This window comes from Pyxicephalus adspersus, chromosome 2 (assembly GCF_032062135.1).
Source record: "Pyxicephalus adspersus chromosome 2, UCB_Pads_2.0, whole genome shotgun sequence".
In the NCBI taxonomy this organism is placed as follows: Eukaryota; Metazoa; Chordata; class Amphibia; order Anura; family Pyxicephalidae; genus Pyxicephalus; species Pyxicephalus adspersus.
The window spans coordinates 145,490,978-145,512,484 of NC_092859.1; the positions used below are offsets into that span (position 1 = coordinate 145,490,978).

General features: G+C 36.2%; 1 protein-coding gene across 1 annotated transcript in view; it reads right to left on the minus strand.

The window, feature by feature from the left end:
- NTRK3 (neurotrophic receptor tyrosine kinase 3) overlaps positions 1-21,507 on the minus strand; it is a gene marked incomplete in the record, with an annotated part of 446,565 nt that overhangs the window by 195,763 nt on the left and 229,295 nt on the right. Inside the window, 6 exon segments of the mRNA XM_072402705.1 lie at positions 6,820-6,922; positions 9,516-9,586; positions 10,140-10,163; positions 14,995-15,297; positions 18,185-18,326; positions 21,092-21,234. Coding sequence (XP_072258806.1) covers positions 6,820-6,922; positions 9,516-9,586; positions 10,140-10,163; positions 14,995-15,297; positions 18,185-18,326; positions 21,092-21,234 — 786 coding nt within the window.

Below are 21,507 nucleotides of genomic sequence, written 5' to 3' on the forward strand. Positions count from 1 at the left end.
ATTTAAGCAATTTTCCAAATCATTCATCTGTTCAAAACTATTGACAGAAAAAGATTTATTATGGTTGGAAGTCAAAGAAAAAAATAATTTCAGGGGCAATCACAGGTTTAGAGAGAGAGAGAATAATAAATATGTATATTGTGTAACATATGTGTGGTGTATGTAATGAGATGTGCTACAGTGCATGTACACCATCTTTTAATTTCTTGGAAAAAGTTGATTCCCAATATACATAATAAAACTATTTATGTATGTTTTCCAATGATAAGCTGGTTAGATTTATTGTCAAACCTGTCGTGATCTTTGTTTTCAATAATTTTTATTACATTTTCAATTTTACATTGAAAATGAAAAAGCTGGAATGATATCATACAAACATCCAAAATAAATAATCAATACAGCTTATGCCTTACTGAAAATGCTGTTAAAAAAAAAAGTGCGGTAACATTCATGCACTTAACAAAAACAAACTAAAACCAAACCAAGTTTGCCCAAAATACAGTAAACAGAATACAATACCATTACAGTACAGTGACCTTTAGTGAAATATTGAAAGGACCAAACACCCATGACATGTCACCCCCTCCACCAGTAGTTCAGTGTTACCAGCCATTCAGCAATATCTGAAGCATGGAAGGCATAGAATACTGGATCCAAGGATCCCATACTACAGAGAATCTCTGATATGAATCTGTAAGAGAACTTGTTAATTTCTCATTAATCAACATATTACCCGTTCTAAGGTTCACTTCATGAAAGCGTATTAACTGTTTCTTCCAATTACTCGCTATCACCTGCATAGCAGCCAAAAAACATATATACACAAATGAATTTGTTTATTGGTGAGCCGGGCTGGTTTAAAATGTAATAGGGCCGTTGTGATCTTTGCCTTAAACTGCACACATACATTGTGATCACTTTGGGTAAACTCTAGCATTTGTTGTGCTCCAACATCATTCAGTACTGAGCAATGTTAGACCACCCAATGACTTTCAGGAGCGACTGATATTCTTTTTTAATAGGAAGGAAGCAGAAGGGAGTTTCCCACCCATCCTCCTCCCTCTTTTCTCCATAGAACAAACAGGCTTCCTAGTAGCTGCTTTTTACCATCACTCAAAACAAACTATTACTAGAATGACATGGATTGAGTGTCCTTATAGAACAGTGTTTCTCAAACTTTTTACCATGGCAGAACCCCTTGATAACTTTAATATCTTCAGGGTGCCCCTGTTGTAATTACTATACTCACAACTCACAGTAAATTAGTATAGTGGTCAGTGGGAAGAATGTCTCTTACATTGGTGGTCATTGGGAAGAATGTCCCCCTTACTGGTATCCAAAAAGATCATTGGTGTCTCTTAAACAGGCCTGAGAGTCACAAATTGCTCATTGGTTAAGGAACCCTTAAAAAACCTCTGAAGGAACACTGGTTGAGAAAAACTGCATTAGATCTTTATAGTTTAATCCCATATTTGCCTCGTCCAAGTCTTATTGCTTTTGAATACTAGTCATATCTATTGCAATAATTGCTTAACTGAATTCAAATTTCCTTATGGCTGAATGTTTTTGCCTAGAAGAATATTGTTTTAGCCATCCAAGCCAACTGTTCATTGGCAATTGTTTTCCTTTAGTCAACTAGTGGGCTTTACCTGTTTAGTGGGCTTTAGGTTTGTTTTTTATAGCATCAGCTTGACACTTTCAGAATTCATTGACAGGTGGATTAGACCTGCACTTGACCATCTACTGAACTGGTGAACATTTGACCTATTTCAATTGGTTTTTGCATCTATTGTCTCTCTTGTCTTGTATGGGAATGTAAAACCCATTTAAAGCGCACCAAAAATGATGCAACTCTTCTATCTGCGTTCCATCATATGGTGTCGCCATCTTCCTTCTCTTCTATTTCCAAGAGACGATTTTTTGCCATCTTGATTAGCTGAGCTGGGACGACTTAACTCCTGCACAAGAGTTCTTTCATCCCTGGAACACACAGGGAAGTTGGGATTGCCAGGCTTCCCTAGCAAGCACTACTGAGCTACACATGCTCAGCTTTTTTTACATTTCCCTGATGTGATCAGGTAGGTAAGATGGATTATTACAGAAATGACATCACATATCTTTTCTAGAAAAACCAGCTGCCTGATCCTGTATTTTGTAAAGTGGGACTTTAGTGTAGCTCCGCAACACAGACTCTTAATGTCACCCTAAAATACATCAGAGCCACTCAGGACATTGCAAGACTGGAGCAAAAATGTTAACGGTTTTAGGTCTACAGACCCAGAATTGATGAATAGTAAATACACATAATAATACAGATGGGTGCAAGGGCAATGTGGACCCATATGGATAATTTTGAGAGGCAAAGTAATCGGCTAATAGCTTTCATTACAACAGGAATGTACTACTAACAGCAAGATGATATGCAGGAATCTTGGTGTCACACCTGGAAATCCTGCAGCTTTAAGCTAATGCCTTTGTTATCTTTGCAGAAATCTCACCCTGGAAATAATCAAATCCATATTTTCAAAATATGTTTTTTTAACAAGTTGAAAAACAACTGTGAATTGTGCTGTGTATACTCTTCACCATGAAATGCCATTTGCCAAGATATATCCCATTAAATGGGAGGGATACATTAACTTTCACAACATTCATTAAAACACTGGGCCATGGATTTGAAAACACTTATCAGTTTATTATACCTTTTTTTCCCATTCATACTGTTTTAATTACATAGCCAACACCAAACAGCCCAACTGATAGCAGCTGCATATTTTATTTCTATTAATAAAACTAATTCTATATTAGGTGAGGGGGGGATGTTAATATCCACCATCATAATCAACCACTTTACTATAAAGTACCTATTAACTAATGCTAAATTATAATGAAGAAGCACTGGAAGTACATTTGACATCCACATAAATATCAAATGAATGTGCTTTGATCAGATGTATTATAACGAATACAAAATGAATTGATAGCGATGGACCTCTTAAAAGGTTTCCTGACAGTGTGAGCAGAATATATTTTCTTTTATGTTCTGCCTAGGAAAAAAAGTATCTTCCTCTGTTTGACCACGCAACCAAAATGATAACGCCTTCCACAAAACTCTTTTACATTTTAATTCACATATACACTCAAAAAAAAAATATTATTATTGTTCAATAACTGCTACGCTAAACAAACATTAAACAAATGCCAAAAATGCATTTGTATAAATGTCTCTGGCCTTCCCATTGACTACTATGAGCAGATGCTTGCCAGATCTTGGCAATGGCTTCCAAGCGGGTAAACTGGTAGAAAACTGTGCACTCTGTTGTTCGTGGAAAAAAAGCCTTATTCTCCCCTTAAAAGCAAACACTCACTTTTATTTGCTTCCTCACCAATCTGTTCAGCTTCTGAGAATGAAATGAAATACCTACAACATATGGACAAGCATGTGACTTCCCCCCTCCCTTACTTGGATCAGGAGTGTCCCCTAGGGTCGAAAAGTGTCCATTGGGGGGGAATGGCTTATCACACTAGCAAGATGGCCGCGTTTTAAAACAGGTCTCGCACCAGACCAGGACCAAAACGCTAATTTGGCCACAAAAAGGTCATATGGGCAAAAATACAAAAGGGACACCTGTCTCTAAGCATCCATGCAACATCACCAGATAACAGCCCCGCAGTTTGCCTGAAATCTTCAGATCTCATAGAGCAGAGTCAGAAGAAAAGTTTCCTTTGCACAGTATAAATTCTAATAAGTTGCTTTGCACTTTATACAAGGATCCTACTAGCACTCGGACATAGCACTGCAGGAGCAAGGAAAGGTGGGTATGTGCTTCATTGGAGGAAGCAGTTAAAATTTACCGGACTATATTATTTACTTACAAATAGGCAGCACAGTTGGCTCAGTGGTTAGCACTCCACTGGCCATAGCAGCACTAGGTTTCAAGTTCGTATCCTAGCTAGGACACTATCTGCAAGGAATTTGTATGTTCTCCCTGTGTCTCTTGGTACTCCAGTGTCCTCCCACATTCCAAAAAAAAAAACAGGTTAATCGGCTTTCTTTCAAAAATTGTCCTTGGGCTACAATAATACCATATGACTATGGTAAGGACATTAGATTGTAAGCCCCTTTGAGGGACAGCTAGTGATATGACTATGGACCTTGTAAAGCGCTGTGTAATATTTCGGCGCTTTATAAATACTGGCTAATAATAATAAATATTAGAGTGTGATTTTCCATTGTTTTCATGGTCTTGGGCATAATGACCAAGATGTGGTTTGCCTATCTCTAAAACAAGGATGCACTTTTGTTTTATGTGTTTGGGTCTGTATAAAGTCAGTGTATACAATAAGTTACATTGGCTGGTGGCTTGTGATTACTGTGTGAACATACATCTGAAAAAATAATACAGGTCAACAATGCAGGAGTACCTTAGCCGTCTCTCCATGTTTTTTTGTATCTGATTTATTTAATCAACCCTTTTGGGTTCTTAACTGAATTCTGTTGTGTGAGGATAAGAAAAAGAAGAAGCTGACATGAGAGTGCAATGCAAGTATGTCAAGATGTCTTTGGTTTTCGGACCAAGTCACTGTGACCAGATCATGCAATCACCTGATCTTTAGATTAACTGATCCATGGGAGAATATAGCACTGTAGAATGAGAAATAAAACTAGACAAACCCTAACATTGTGCAAATAGGCAATTAGTGCAAAAACAGTATTCTAAATCTACCATATATAGCCCTGCACAATGTGGAAGTTGACTTCTTATCAGTTCCTATAGGTTAAAAGGTATTAATTCTCATTTCTACACTATTCAGTAAAACTCAGAGAGAAATTAATGAATTGACTGCTTGTTCTTTTTCAGTTTGTTTTGTTTTTTTAATCTTTATATTTTTACAGAAACTACCACATCTCTGAAACATGATTTTATCATCTTGGTCCTTCATTTTAGTCTAATAAACAGTGAGTCCTGTCAAGTCACATTTTTCTCCACTGGATGCCTCAATGCTAATTTGCACAAGATTTGAAAGGGAAGCGTTGCATCTGTTACGCAATATTAACAAGAAATGCCAAGCAGAGGAGGAAGAAAATTCAATGAAGGTGGCATTCCGCCAAGGAAAGAAACTACACTGAACAACACAGAGATATAATAACCAGTTTAACAGGGAGCTACATCCTTAGTATGTATTTTTTTATCTGTAATTGACAAAAACAGGTCTTTTGTGGCTGTAATTTTGAAACAGATCAATACAAGAGGTCACATACTAGTTTGTGGTGATGAAGCTGCCAATTCTTTTATTGCTAGGTCTAAGATAACTTTTTGAAACAGTTTAAATGTCTGTGGCAACAGATACAGTTTGAAGAAATACAGTTGTAAATATGAAAGAGAGAGAGAAAGAGGCCCTAATTTATTAAAGCTCTCCAAGACTGAAGACGATACACTTTTATCAGTGAAGATGGGTGATCCAGCACACCTGGAATGGATTTTTTTTTTTGGTAGCAAATGTTTTGAATCCTGGACCAGATCCATTGCAGGTTTGCTCTATCACCCAGCTTCACTGATGAAAGTGTATTCTCTCCAGCCTCGGAGAGCTTTAATAAATCAGGCCCAAAAAGAGCGATAGAGAAAACAACATTGCTGATCACAATGTTGACTGTAAATCAGTATAACCGCCACTTATCCATAATGTTTTCAGGTTCATTATCCAAGCACTTATACCATGTACCAATCTTTAAGGTTTTTTGATTGTGGTTACTGTAAGATAGGTCTCACATGATACGGTTGTTCTGCAGCTCATCACCCAACATTTGGGCACAAGGATTTTTAGTACCTAAATCAAAAACTAATTTAGTCGTTCATGTTGTCTCAACATCACTGATTCCAAGGACTCATCATCAAGAAAACCCTTAACCTCTCTGTCTTTTTAGGAATTTTCTCTAAGATCAACCACTGAGTTACCTCTAATTCACAAACATAACCTAAAACCTATTCCCATCCCACCTGTGCGCACCTAATCTTTATTTTTTTTTTGTTTCTAAAATGCTAAAACCCAGAAAAGTTATTTTTAAAAGTTCCATTGGCTTGTGCTCCACAATGGTCCCATGGCAAAAAAAAGATGACTGCAAAGAGGCCCTGAACTGGACAACTTTATGGACTAGCTGTTGAAACATCAATGATTCACTTACTCCAGGTGTATGGAGTAGAAAGACTGATATGTGCACACACCAGAATACCTTGAAATCTTTCTGTTGTTTCATAATTTTCAAGTATCTTGTTAAAGTAGAATTACGATATAGCATAACATACAAAAAAACTGCCTATTGTCCACATAGTTATTGGTCCAAAACAATGTCACCTATTTCACAGAACAGAGTTGCCAATAGCAGCTATTATGCAAAGTTAGGTTATTTCCAGTTCAGAGAGAAAGCTGTACAAGTGAGAAAAAGCATTTTCCTACTATCAGTTCATCTGTCATGCAGAGATTTCCTGGTTTGTTTACTTACCAATGAGAAGCTTATCTTCTGCTTTCCTGCTTTAAAGTATCACAGTAGAGAGCTTAGTACAGTACACTTAAGGTTGGTAAAGATACCAAGGAATTGTGAAATTAGGTCAGTTTAACTATTTATTTTACTTATTTGTGAAAAAAAGAATATGTTAATGTATGTAATAATAGTGTGGCACATCTTTTGAAGCAAAAGCAAATTTTTTTAACTTTAGGATCAGAATGTATTAACATGTGTTATACAGTATCAATAAACAAAGAGAATGAACTAACTTTTTGATAGTATAGCATGCCAAGCCAGGAGGCATCTTTTCTTACCTTTCATGCCAAACTTGGAACGTCTTCCATATTTATTGATGACTATAAACAGAACCACTAAAAGAACACATGCAAACGCTGCAAGGCCAACTGCTATTGAAACCTGTAAATAATTAACAAAAAGAAAAATTAACATCTTGGGTAGAAAGACTGTTGAAACCTCTAATTAAAGATTTATATAATCAGAATGATAAAAAATATGATTAGATTTCACATACATTCCAAATGTTATTCTTAAATACCTCATTTTATCTAATTCTGTAATTTAAAATAAATGTTTACTGAATATAGCAGCAGATTTTCACATCATGCAATATATTAATTTAAAGTGCATGTAATGTTGTGTATTGTTAATTAAAAGCTCCGACTGATAGATTTAATTGATATTGAATATTTTATAACACATAATGCCTTCTGTTTTTTCACTTACATAAATCATTTTCCAAACTATGGAAACAGATTTCCTTCAGTCTAAATAAGTAGGCCCCAAGTTCTCAGCTGCATTTATATATTCAATTCAGTCTTATCTAAATTAGCTTTTATTTGATAAACATGAATGGTAGTATTATTTAGCTAATACTCCCATAGGAAGGATATGTGTTGCTTTGCACTATCACTGGAAAATTGAACCACATATTAAGAGTCCTTTTCGGTTTACAACCAAGATAGTGGTACAACTGTCCCAGAATTCCTAGAGCTGCTTCAATATTCAAGGTTTGTGAATTTCATTAATTTTAGAATCCTTTTTAAGACATGCTTAGCTTCAATAACTCACTAAATTGTAAACTGTAAAGTGAAAAGCCTTGCACAAGAGACAACTACAATTGGTAGACATAAACACTTTTTCTGTGCACTTCTCTGATCCTGGTTTTTCTTTATTAAAGGTCTGGAACTACCAATGTTGAGGTGTACTACCAGCGTTAAGGCATTACCAAAACCCTCCCACCCCCCTGTCTAATGTGATTGCTGTAATGGCCAAGATGGATGTCTTGATTAGAGTCAAACTGTTTGTAATAATGTAAAACCAAGATCATAAAGGTGCTTAGAAGAGGCTATTTTGGCTAATAAAAGTGCCTCCATTTGTGCAGAATATTTACTAATATTATTGTTACTATCACTATTTATCAATGTTTTAGCCAAGATTCATACATCAACTTTTTTCACCAAAGAATCCATTGGAATAGTGTACAAATCGTTGGTGAAAACTTTGATAAAGATAGTACAAAAAGTCAAATGAATGAATAACTAGTGGGCATTTTTTATTAGTTAGACACAAAATAAATGAAACTTTACAAATGTGGACTAAAGCAAGCAACACATCCAGTTCTTTCTCTTACATTTTTCAATGCAACACATCCAGTTCTTTCTCTGCCATAGTGACATTTCTATACTCTTCAAAGCAGTGGTCTCCAACCCTAGGGACACAGACTGGTGCCGGTCCATGGCTGGTAAGTTGGGGGCTGCAAATTACAGGAGGCAGAGTGGCTGGCTGAGGTAGCACCGGTGGCCCTCCTTACACTGCTTTAAAGTTAGTGACAATAGGAGCGCAACCAGTGGGAGCACAACCAGGGGGAACACGAGCGGCTCTCCTCACACTGCTTACACCGGAGCTGCTGTGGAAGGAGAGCAGGATATGTAAGGCCTACACTTCTCTGTCATTCCCAGCAGCTCTGATAGCACACCAGCTCTCCTACACTACTCTGCTATTTTCAGCTAGTCTGCGGATAAGAGGCCAAGCTGCGGAGAATAGCAGCGCAGTGTAAGCTTTATATATACCAGGTCACAGCAAAATTTTTTATTATGTTACCGGACTATGCTGTCAGAAAGGTTGGGGACCACTGCTCTATAGAACTGTAATTTTTTTTAGACTTTACCCACCAAAGGGATATTGAGGTCTAAGCCTGCCTAGCAAAGACACTGGTTGGCATTCCATACTTTATGTTTAGCTGGCATCAAAATATTATGCAGCATTTTTGTCTGCAAGCTAGTGATGTCATGATGTCTTGCTCATTTGGCCAGCATCATTGAAGGAGGTGAGTACCCCTCTTTCCTTTTCTTGCTGTACTGTTGATGGAAATTTATATTTATGGCCCTGTGATAATGATTACTATAGTTATCTAATATTCATCTTTAATTTATGTGCCCCCCCCCCCCCCCATCATCCATGATCCAAGCCAGATGGCTCTTAGATAGCAGTATATATTTGTATGGAGTTTTCACAAGTGGAACAACAATGCCATTATGCACCCTTACTGTTCTAATTCAAGCAAAATATTTTTTTAAAAAGTTCATATACTGAATTCAGACAGAAAAAGGGGTAAGAGGTGCAGAATTTCATTGGGCACTCCTTTCATTCTCAAGATATTAAAGCACTATGTATTTTTCTAGGCTAAAAATTCCAGAGCTATTGTCAGATATTCAACTCACTATATGTCATGGATGAGAAACTCGCTCCTAATTTAATTAAATAGGTTCTTATACTCCACAGTTATGATCATGTAAACATTTTGAAACTGTTTAGAAACACTCTTTTCATTGGCAATGTAGAGATTACCATAGAATATACATCAAGACTGCAGGATTTGTGCTCAGATCCATTTACATTCAGTTCATTATCTGCATAGAAGCTGCCAGTGTTAGAAAAATATGTTAAAAGCTGAGGCTGTGTTTTCTTAAGACATCAAAATTTAACTCACGCCAAAAGTGTCCTCTTCTGGTTTATGAGTCACGCTGATTGGAGGCGTGGGACTTACTCCAAAATCTGCTACTGAAACAAAAGGAGTTGAATAATTCTATGAACAATGTATTATTATTCTCCTTATGCACTGCCTGCTTAAAAGGCCACCAACTATTTTTATCTCAGGGTTCAGATAATTGGATAGCAGCAGACATACCACTGCATTTCACTACCTAGGGACCTGTCTTATTTTGAATATAAATGTACATTTGCCTCGGGAGGTTTAAAAGGCTGTGTAATAGAACTCAAGAATAATCAAATATGGACATCTTCAAACTTATTATAGAAAAATAGCATGCTGGGTACTTTGCTGCTGTGACCTTAACTTCCTTTTTTCTTGTGGCCTTGGAGACTTCTGTTCTATTAACAATGAAGATAAAGTTAACAAGGAATGCTGCAATTCTTGGCTGAACATATATTGGTGAGTAGAGGGATTTCTCTGGCAAGACCCCCTTTGGTTTCCTGTCAACATGATCTATTAGGCATTTGGCAATGTGAGACCAACCCATCAGACCTATTCTGTGAATTGTGCTTAATGGAGCAGCCCCGTGTACTTAATAGAGCAGTAAGGACAAGTACGTACCTGAAACAAAATAGTCAGTATTTTCTGCAAAAAGGACAGACAAGTTAGATTTAGTAAGGAAAAATAAAATATGCAGTTAACTAAATCAGAATACTATGGTTTGAAGATCAAAGAAGAAAGCTTTGAGTCATACATCAATATACATGTATACAGTATTTATGTTTTTGATCCCCAAGAAAGTTTTTGGATTTCTTAACGAATGTCTCCTGAAATGTGATAATGACAATATTGATAATAGTTTGACACTTTCAGACCTATTTTGTACAAAAACTATAAAGAGTATTCATAGAAAATGTGCCTGAATCCTATTGGTAATCTGGGTAGATCACATAGCCAACTTTTTATGTTTTTTTTTTTGTGGTGGGATTTTCAAAAAGTTTTCCAAAAACCCCAAATCTGACTATTATCAAAGTTTCAAAGCCTGGAGCAAATCATAAAGATATATCTAAGGTGTTCAGTTCCCGTCATCAATACAAAAGCACTTCCTAAAGACTCTATATACAAGTAACTTGTATACAAGTAAAACTTAGATGATTAATAAGAATGTGAAGACATTTCCTAAACTAGATCCAATTTGTATTTATGAGTCCATCATATAAAATCCCCTGTGTTCATCAGAGGTTACTACACAGGAAAATCATTCTATTAATCTGAATGCTACTGAACATTACTATAAGATATATTTAGGAAAGTCTAGAGCAAAGTATCAATGATCAAAAACTCAAAAAGTTGGATTATGTGAAATACAGAAGTAATTCAATAATGGCATATATATATATATATATATATATATATCATTTAACACGCTTGACCTTAATCCTTTTGAAATGCTATGGCATAATCTAAAGCAAACTGTTCAAGTAAGTATCCTAAAATATAAATCAAGAATGGACTGCTTTTACAAACATAGGACATAAACAGTCCATGGTAAAAGGAAGTATTTCAATAAAGTAGTATGGCAAGCAAACCAAATGGTATGTTAAACATTCTAAATAACATAAAATACCAAGATTCTTTGCCTTCCTCTGGATCAATGTCCATAGTGTTTTATATCTGGGATATGTTTATTTCCCTAGGGGTTGAACTTGATAGACTTTCAACCTGATTTACTATGTAACTATGTATTCCAGAGAAGACAGAAGACGACAAAAAATGGAAAGAAAGAAGAAGATAAAAGGGAAAGGCGGGAAGAATTGGAACAAACTTAATATATGGCCATTATTGTACTGTATATGTGAACTCACCATCAAACAAAGCTCTACAAGGAAGAAAGGTGAACAGTGACTCATGTGCACCCAAAAGAACATTGTGGAGTGGCGGTAAATGTTTGATATGAAAGAATGTAGAAAAACTGGAATTCCAGTGTAAAAATCCCAATACATCAAGATGAGAGGCCATGTTTGAACATAAGTCCCCATTCTACTGCCATTTAATTCTGACAACCCCTCCATTCCCATTATGTATCTAAACCTTACCAAGAAAACTTTTTAATATCGTCCCTTTCAGTCTGCTTTTTATGCCTTTGAAAGCATTTTGTTATAAGCGCACAAATTATTGCTGATTATGCCTGGGAGCTGATCATTTCCTGTGCATAAGGAGGAGGTATGGAGATTCAAAAAGGGTAAGGCGATAAAGAGTTGTCAATGTGTCTTTTAATCAGGAATTAAGGAATAAAGGTATGGCTGACACCATGTTCTCAAAGGACATTGGGCCTTATTTATGAAAGCCCCCCAAGGCTGGAGAGAATACACTTTCATAATAAAAGCTGGAAGATCCAGAAAAGCTGGGATGGATTTCTTAAAAGTCATTTGCTATTTGTTAGCAAATATTTTGAATCCTGAACCAAATCCATTCCAGCTTTGCTGGATCACCCAGTTTCACTGATCAAAGTGTATCTTCTTCAGCCTCGGAGGGCTTTCATAAATCAGTCCCATTATGTTGTCAGCTTAAAAAAGAAGGAAGAAGTGCTCTATATGTCTGCCACTGTAATGGTTATTTTTCTGGACTTGTTAGGTATGTAATGGCATGTTAATATGTATAGCATGTATAGCAAATAAGTGCTAAATATGCATTTTTTATTATTAATAACATTAGCCAACCAACTCTAGGATTAAGGGGTCAGCAGCTCTCCAACAAAAAGTGACAGGTTCCATTGGTTATATGAATATTTCCACATTTTTAAGTCAATACATCTGATTTACTGCATGGTTTTAGACTGTTTAATTTGCAAAATTAAGTATCTTCATGTGAAGCCTAATGAATATGGTGCAAACTCACTTTTCAAGAAATATCCAGTCATGTGCAAGGAAATGTTATGGACAAAACATAGATTTTGCTTTACTTGTACATGATTCGATAGCTGAAATCAGCAGAGCTTCACCTCATTCTCTAAGTAAATTGTCCCCTGCAGAGTGATAAGTAACTTTGCTAAGTGAAGAATGTATACCTAATACAATGACCCAGTGGGGTTAAATAAAATGCTGAATGTATGGAAATGTAATATGTTGCTTGTTTTTTCAGGAAAATACTTTTTTATTTGTTTTAATATTTTGAGAATTAAGAGTTAGAATTATCACAGTTAAGGAGCATTTGTTCAGAAATCTAAGAATATTTATATACATACACACATACATTTAGATACTTATGCAAACATGTCAAATTGAAATAAACATAACATCAGTCCCCTAAAGTAAAAATTCATGTATGTGTAATGTTTTCCCTATGGACATGCAAATAGTATTTTAATATTTCTTATCAGTGCTTATGGCTAACAGTAGATTGAAATACAGGCAGACTGGAAGGTCTATATAGAAGAATAATATACATGAGAAGAAATAAAAGTCCATATAAAAATATTGATATAAAAGGAAATAGAGTTGATTTAATAATGGAATTTGGGCTGCTAAAAGAGAACACATTGAGCAAATCAACCCCAATCTTTCTTACATTTACAAGTTTGCATATTGTAACAAATATTCAAAAAATAAATATAAATTTGTGCAGGACATTCCAGCTAATGTGATTTTAGGTTGTATCAGATCAGTGGCATTGACTATTCCTCCACTACATATTCCCATATATAGTTGAAAAAGTGTTTTTTTTTAAATATTAAAGATATCTGATCGATTTCCATTATACATTGATTTGCTATCATCTTAGTTACACCTACATTCTTAAATAAGAATTTATATACATTTACAAGATTGCCATATTTTAAATGCTTCTCTCCATAAGAATATATACAACACTAAAGTACAGTTCAGATGTTTCTGTATAGAGAAATACAACCATTAACATATTTCCATTGTGCTTTTTTTAATCTCAGTCCTTTTTTCACCATTATCCCTGAAATGAGATTGAATATAATGATGGTAATTTGAAGTTTTGATTATGCATCAATAATTTGCACTAGCTTTCACTGGCTTTGTTATATTGCAAAAAAAAAAAAGGCAAATTTTTACTGAGCCTGAATAATTTTTGAGAATAAAAAAAAGAATGCCAAATGGCATAAAACATGGACATATTTTCAATCAACCTTATTCAAACTTCTCCTGCTTTCTTGTGTTATCCAAAAATCCAAGAGAAAGAAAAGCCCAAGCAGTCATATATAAATGACACAAACAGTGTCCTCAAGGATCCTCAATTTCTGGCCATTAGCAGTTAGGACTTTTATAACAACATATGATAATATAATGTTATAAAAGTCCTAACAAATAACATAAGCATGCTGATAGCAAAATATGCCCAATTTCTCCCTGTACTACACAGTTGTTGCAAATGTTGATACTGAGTTTGTATAGCCCAACCTTTTACATATCTCATACATATGTCTCAGAAAGACAATAAACCAACACATTCTCCACCAGCAAAAATAGAACTGGTTGAAAAATCCATCAAATTGGGGAAATCTAATTTTCTAGTGAATCACAATTCTCTGAATTTCCTGAATATGTGCTAAAAATTGATGAATACATAAAGATATAATACTCAATTGTTGGGTCATTGGGAAATTGATGAATCAGCAAAGGCAATATACAGCGGAATCAGTTCAATGCACTTCCTTTAAAAGGGAACAGAAGGGTCAATTTGCCCTCTCATTATTAGGATTAAATAATTCATCTATATAGCTCTTTAAACTAGTTTATAAAATAGTGTGTTTCAAACCTTTGAAATCTCAGATCGGATTTTGGATCTATTACTGTACATAGGCAAAAATCATTAAATGTAGAAATAAAATGTTTGCTACAGGTTTAGGCGACTTTAACGTGTACGTATAGGCAAGTTTTCAAACTTCACTTTACCTTCTGTTTTAATGATCAAAGAAGGGCATGATTCTCACCAAATGGGACATAAAAAGAAATATAACTTGACAAAAATTCTAACCCTTCCCAACTCTAGTGATAAATAAGAGGAATTGTTAGTTTTTTCATGATGAAGCCTTCTGGATTTTTTTCTTTTATTTTGACACCTGCTTTTTGAGCTGCTGGGCAAGCAAGACTGCCAAAGGGCAACCGGTACAGCCAGCAAGAAAAGACAATCACAAACCAGTAAAGAGAAAACAGTCATTTCTTCACTATATCATTCCAATTGTTGCGGTGGAAAAACTTCTAATACTTCAACACTGAAAGATTGAGAAGCCAAATGTATGAGTTATAAAGAGGATTAAAAAGATGAAAAAAGTTCACCTTTACCTGTAAGTTACTAACAAGCGGATTGCTGTATTAAAATTAGAGATGCACATATAAAAATAATGCATTGATAATGTTAAACACTTTTTTTTGGCAGATGCATTTACACTTTAAATTTTAAGAATGTGTGAAACGAAACTAAATCTAGTCAACCCAAAAAAGCTTACCTGCCGATGGATATGGCTGTTCCAGGAAATGTGCATATACTGTTTGGTTAGCAACTCCATACTTATTTTTAGCAACCAGTGTATAATTTCCATTGTAATAATGTGTAGGTTTATTAAATAATAGGCATCCTTCCAGAACATTGTCCTGCCCATAGAATTCTGTACGTATGAAATCCACCTGACGTAATGCCATCTTATTATGATACCAGGTGAGTTCTGGACGCGGATTCCCTCGTACCACAAATTCTATACAGTGCTCCAGACGAGAGACGGGCTCCTTTAAACTTAAGATCCGAGGTGGGTCTGGAAAATTCAAATACAACAAACAATGTATGAAATGAATTGTAGATTCAGAGTCATAGCGTTTAGCAACATGTGACCATGCATAGATTGGGTACAACAAATATACAAGCCAAGAATTACTAAGATATGCATGTAGAAATCAAGAAACACACCAGTCATTCTAAAGCACAATGATTTATGTTGGAGTTCAGATGGCTGTAGAGAGCTGCCATATTTAAATATAAATTCTAGGCAGATAAAAAAAAAACACAATTTTTTGCAGGTAAGAAAGGTTTGGAACGGGGGAACGCAGTGAGGATTAGTGAAAGCTCTTCATGACTGGGAGGGGATAGGTAGCAGGCAGTGGAATGATTAATTGTAGAGGAGGTTTAGGGAGGTAATTAGCACGAGTGAGGGGTGATGTAGTGGGGGGGGGATGGGAAGAGTAAAAAAGGAGAGAAGTCGGAAGAGGTGGAGCATTTGGCAGCTGGACAGGGAGAGAGAAATGTTTCCCATCCGCCCCTTTGAGGGGTTTTCGGAGGTGTTTGGTTTGGGAGGTGTGTAGACAGTGAGGTCCTCGAGGGAAGTTGGGATGGTTGATGTTTTCAATGGGAGTGAGAGACCCATCTATGGTGTGGGAGTCTCTGGAATTAGGTTGTTATTGGAAGGTTTAAAAAGTTTTTTGGTTGGAAGGGCTGCGAGTGCCACTGGTATCGTTCCCAAGCTGGTTGTTTGCGGCTGGGAGCATATTTATCTCGGTGGTGCAGACCCAAAGAAGAGGGATAAAATTGGTGGGTCTTCAAGGACCAGTAAACAGGGAGTTTAAATTTGGTAGAAGGTTTAATAAAGGTATTTGTTTGATTATGTTTGTATGGTATTAAAGAAAGATTGTTTTATTGTGTTTTTACTGGTATTTTATTGTTATTTATGGTTATTTATATTATATCATTGTTAATAAAGTAATGTGTGTTTTAATAAAAGGCCTGAGGGCCAATTAATCAATAATACTGTGATGGTTTTTAGTAGGGGGGTGGGGAAGGAGGGTGCTGACTGCGGGGGCTCTACCTTGTCATAGTCATGTATTCAATACAAGTAATTTTGTTAGGACCAGCTGGTGTGGGCTTCCAAATTTGAATTGGTATTGGCCTCTTGCAATCCCTTGTATAGAAAATCAGACAGAGTCAATAAGTATTGTAACAGAGAGACAGGCCCATCCGCTTGCTGCTTTCTAAACACTGTCCAATCACAGGCGAGGAGCAGAAACAACACTTTGTTTTAATGGTTAACTGCAAAAGGGAAAAATACATCTGCTGCCATATGGGGGAACCCAACCCAATCTGTGATGGTGGCGGGATCTTCACCAAACTGCAACAATATTAAGATGTTAAATAACTTATGGTTATCTACATATATAATATTTCTTTTTGTTTTTGTATAACTACATTACAATCATCCTTTAAGCTCCTCGGTGTATTTTGTACTAATGTGCTTACTCAAGTCTTTATGAGTAAGCAAGTTTGAGCAAAATGTGTCAATGTGTACCATTTCATGGCAAAAAATGCACTAGATTCAATTGATCTTTATATATGTACTTTAGTTATGCATGTAACTATGTCTAGAGTTCAGAATTAGGTTTACTCTGCAGTCCTGAATTCTCTGGAATAAAGCTTAGACCGGATATGCTCTATGGGATAAATAGTTTTGTGTAAGAAAATATTACCTAGCATTATATTTTTCCCAATTTGAAGACTTTCCGAAATTAACACTCAAATATGAAAATTGTTGAAGTGACAAGTGAGTGTTCTACTGTTACAATACAGAATTAAATTTGCCACACAAATATATAATATATTTTGTCCCTTTTTTGTGTCTTATTCAGATATGTAGTAATTACCGGAATTTGCTATGAATGTGAAAGTACAGTGCACTGACCCAACCTCTGACAATAAAATACCAACTATGTATGTCTCCTTTTAAGAAGGTTTTAAAGGTTGGAAGGTAAAGAGCATGCTTCCATTTCTCATTACCTATCCATTATGTGCAGTGAATGGGTTCATCTGGAATTTGCTGAGATCAAAACACTTGATTTCCCTACTAGCTATAGAACAGACAATGCTAACTGTCTGTGTTAAAAGCCTAAAAGGTCACTTGAACAATGAAGGGCTAACTAAGAATCTCCTTCAATTAGTCCTATGCTGGTCCAAAACATAATTTATAATTATTGCTTCCTGTTTTTCCTTACCATGGGATATACTGGGCTTGATTTATTAAAGCTATCAAAGACTGGAGAAGATAGACTGTTATAGGATAACTCTGATGATCCAGCAAACCTAGGATAAATGTCTTAAATTTTTTTGTGATTAGTTGGCATATGTTTTTAATCATGGACTAGATCCATTCTAGCTTTGCGAATCACCCAGGCTTTCCCACGATAGTCTATCTTCTCTAGCTTCCGTGTGCTTTAATAAATCAGGCCCAAAGTCTAGAGAATGTGGTATCAACTTTGTTTTAAGTTTGGATATAACTCAGAACTTTAGTTGGTCACGCATGGTTCCAAGACGTTTCTAGAGCTGCTCCGACTCTCTGGAATGGTCTTTCACGTCTTATTCGTCTTGCTCCTACTTTCTGCTCATTTAAAAGAGCTCCTAAAACCCATCTTTTCAAACTTGCCTACCCTTCTTCAGTCTCCTTAAACCCTCACTACTTACCCACCAATCCATATCCCACTCCTATTGTGTGATACTTCCCCCACCACCTAGATTGTAAGCTTTTCAGGGCAGGGTCCTCTCCTGCGCCTGCATCATTGTCTGTGTCTGTCTGTCATTTGTACCCCTTTTTTTTGTATAGCATTATGTTGGCGCTATATAAATCCTGTTTATCAATGAATATAATATTATTAATAACTTACAGATAACGGTGAGCAATACGGTGGCATTGGTCATCCCCACAACGTTTTCCGCTATGCAGGTCAAGCTGTAGCCGTTGTCCTCTCCAGAGACATTCACTAGGGTGAGGTTAATGGAATGTACATTGGTCCAATTGACATTGGTCTGCAGCCAACATAAACACGTCAGGAAGGCGTTAAAAGAATTATGCAAGAAAGACGTTAAATATTGAACAAAGCAAATGCAAAGAGATTGCTATGAAGCTATCAGCACAAAAGAACAAAAGCTGCTTTCATTATGACATCAAAGAAGATTTCAGCGGAGAAAAGAAAATTCAATTCTACAAATGGCTTTTTTTGTACATAGTTATTTCCTTAACAATGTTAACTATATTTTTTATCTCTATAATTGCCAGAATAAAGTCCAATTTCCATATAAACAATAGTAGGGAATTCGTACAATTAGTAAAAAATGTGTTTTGTGCATAATAGCTTCACACTTTGCAATTGTGTGAGACATTATACAGCTATTCGAATCGATCATTTCTTAAAATGCAGAAAATACGCAAATTCTAAAATTTAATAATTAGTGTTTAAGACCTTATCTATAAAAGAGTAATACAAACAAAGCTAAAGACAAAGTTATCTGTTCATGTAAAATTCCTTGTTCATTAAAGTATGTGAAGTCTGTGCAGGCCAATTATTTTAGGGTATTTTTGCTGTACCTGTTTGATAATTCCAAAAACATTAGATGTTGATCCTACCAGAAATGAGTGCTATCCTCTGTCATGTTCACTCTGTCTGTGGTATCTCAAGAAGCCCTATTAGCACTTTCAGCTTTTATCTTGGATTACTATGTTCTAAATATGTAAAGGGGGATTCTTTGGTTGAGCAAAAGAAAACAAAACTGAGCAGGACTAACATTATTTCTTGTAATTCTGTCCAGAAAAGGCTAATTGTTCTAAGCTTACAAGCAGGAATTAGAAGCTCTAGTGATTTTTACATCTTTGGTAGATTTACTGGTAATTTACAGGTATTTTCTGTCCTTGAATGAGAGACGAAAAAGAACACTGTGTGTACCTCAGAAGGAAAAAATGAAGAAATGCAGAAGGCCAAAACACAGAGATACCATAGACAGGGTAATGCACAAGGAGAACCACAGCAGGCCAAAAAACGGAGAAAACTCAAGCAGGGAAAACCAACAACCTCAAACAGGTCAGAACAAAGGCAGAACCTCAGAAGGGCAGAAACACAGAGAACCTAAGCAGGGTAAACCAATGGAAGAATTTTAGGAGGGTATACACAGGAAGGACGTTAACGGGCATAGCATAGGATAAATTAGGGCAAAACACAGGAAGAACCTTTGTAGGGAAAATCACCTGGAGAACCATTTAGGGCAGACACTATGGGAAAGAGCTGGGGAAACATTGGGAGAATTTCAGCAAGGTAAAACACATGGCCCTGATTTATTAAAGCTCTCCAAGGCAGGAGAGGATATGTTTTCATCAGCGAAGCTGGGTGATCTGCAAACCTGGAATGGATCTGGTACAGACTTTAAAACATTTGCTAACAAATAGCTAATGACTTTTAGGAAATCCATTCCAGGTTTTCTGTATAACTCAAGTTCACTGATAAAAGTGAATCTTCTCCACCCTTGGGGAGCTTTAAGAAATCAGGGAGAACCTCAGCAGGACAAAGACTGGTAGAACCTCCATCGGTAAAAACTCTAGGAGAACCTCATTATGAAAAAACACTGAGGAAACTCAGTAGGGCAAAACCCAGTGGAACCCTCATCAGATGAAGCCACTAGGAAAATCTCAGCAGGGCAAACACAGGGAGAACCTCAGCAGGACAAAACAGTGGGAGCACCTCGACAGGCAAATTCACTTGGAGAACTTCCCTTAAGCATGGACAACTCAGGAGGGCAAAACATAAGGTTAACGTGAGCAGGACAAAACACTGCTGGTATATCACCTGCATTCAGGCAGTAAAAAGCTGGAAGACCTCCAGCACTTAAATAATGATTATTCATTCATATTCATAAACTAGCAGGAATAGATCAAAACATTTTAGGGAATTACATTTTTTACATATGTTAACTAAAGAGGGACAAATCTAAAAAATCTGTAGTTTCCCAATATATTTTTTTTTTCTTGAACTGCTTTGTATTGTTTTATAATACAGACAGCAATAGAATAGACATAAGCCAAGAAAAGTAAAAGCCAATGGAAACAGAAAATTGACAGGTTTAGACAGTGAGATGTGACACGCTCAGAGTAATAGAGATGACAGAGAGCTGGCAAAGGCTTTACACTTGTACAACATGACTCAAGAGGAACAGATGCCACTCTGAGCCTTATGACTTTCGTCTGTGCTTTTTTACTGAAGGGGATGGAGAAGGTTTCAACCCCTATTAAATATAAATGGGAGATTTTCAATTCAGTTCACTGCACAAGTGCACCACTAAGCAACTATTCGCTAAATAAAATCTGTTGAAAGTTCTGACAAACTTTTTCACCAACTCAGTTTGTTCCACATACTGAAATACAATGATGTTATCACACATTGAACAACGATGTCAGATAATAATAATAATATCACTGTTATTTCAGCTATTATTATAACCCAAGTTATCCTAAGGAGCAAGTCCTTGTCTACTAGATGATGAGAATGATGCTCTCATCCTTGGGGGGCAAAAAGCTTGCTTTTGGGGTTAGATAGGGTTGGGGTAGCGCTTGCAGGCTGTGCTAGCTAGGGTTAATGTGTGCACATATCATTGTGGTTGTGCTCTTGTTCTAATTGTCAGCTTCACTGGATAGTATATTGTGTATACACAATCGTATATAATATGCATGCAAAATATATTGCATAAAATACAAATATGAATCAAATAATACTTTTTTTTAACCCTGATCTTTGGGTGCTTCTCACCTGATGTGTGTTAATAGAATGTAGGTTTGTTACAGTCCAATCCACATCTGGTAATGGAGACCCAGACCCATTACAGGTGACCACGGCATTGTCCCCTTCCCGTACCACCAAGCTGCTGTGACTGACGCTGATCTCGGGGACATCTGCACACAAAGAAACAGATCATAGCATCATTTGACCTACAGATAAAAAAATATGATCTTCCAGGGAGTTCACTAGTTCAGCTGTGTAAAGTATACCTCCCAAAATCTGATTACTTCGAGATATGGTTTCATTTTATCCTCCAAAATGTTTTTTTAAGTAGCACATCTGCTCCTATTTTAATTCCCCATGGACAATTTAGTGATTATATTGCACTCCCCTAATAGGCACCATTTTTAATCTTGAAACCTTTGCTGATATGAGCTGAAACAAAA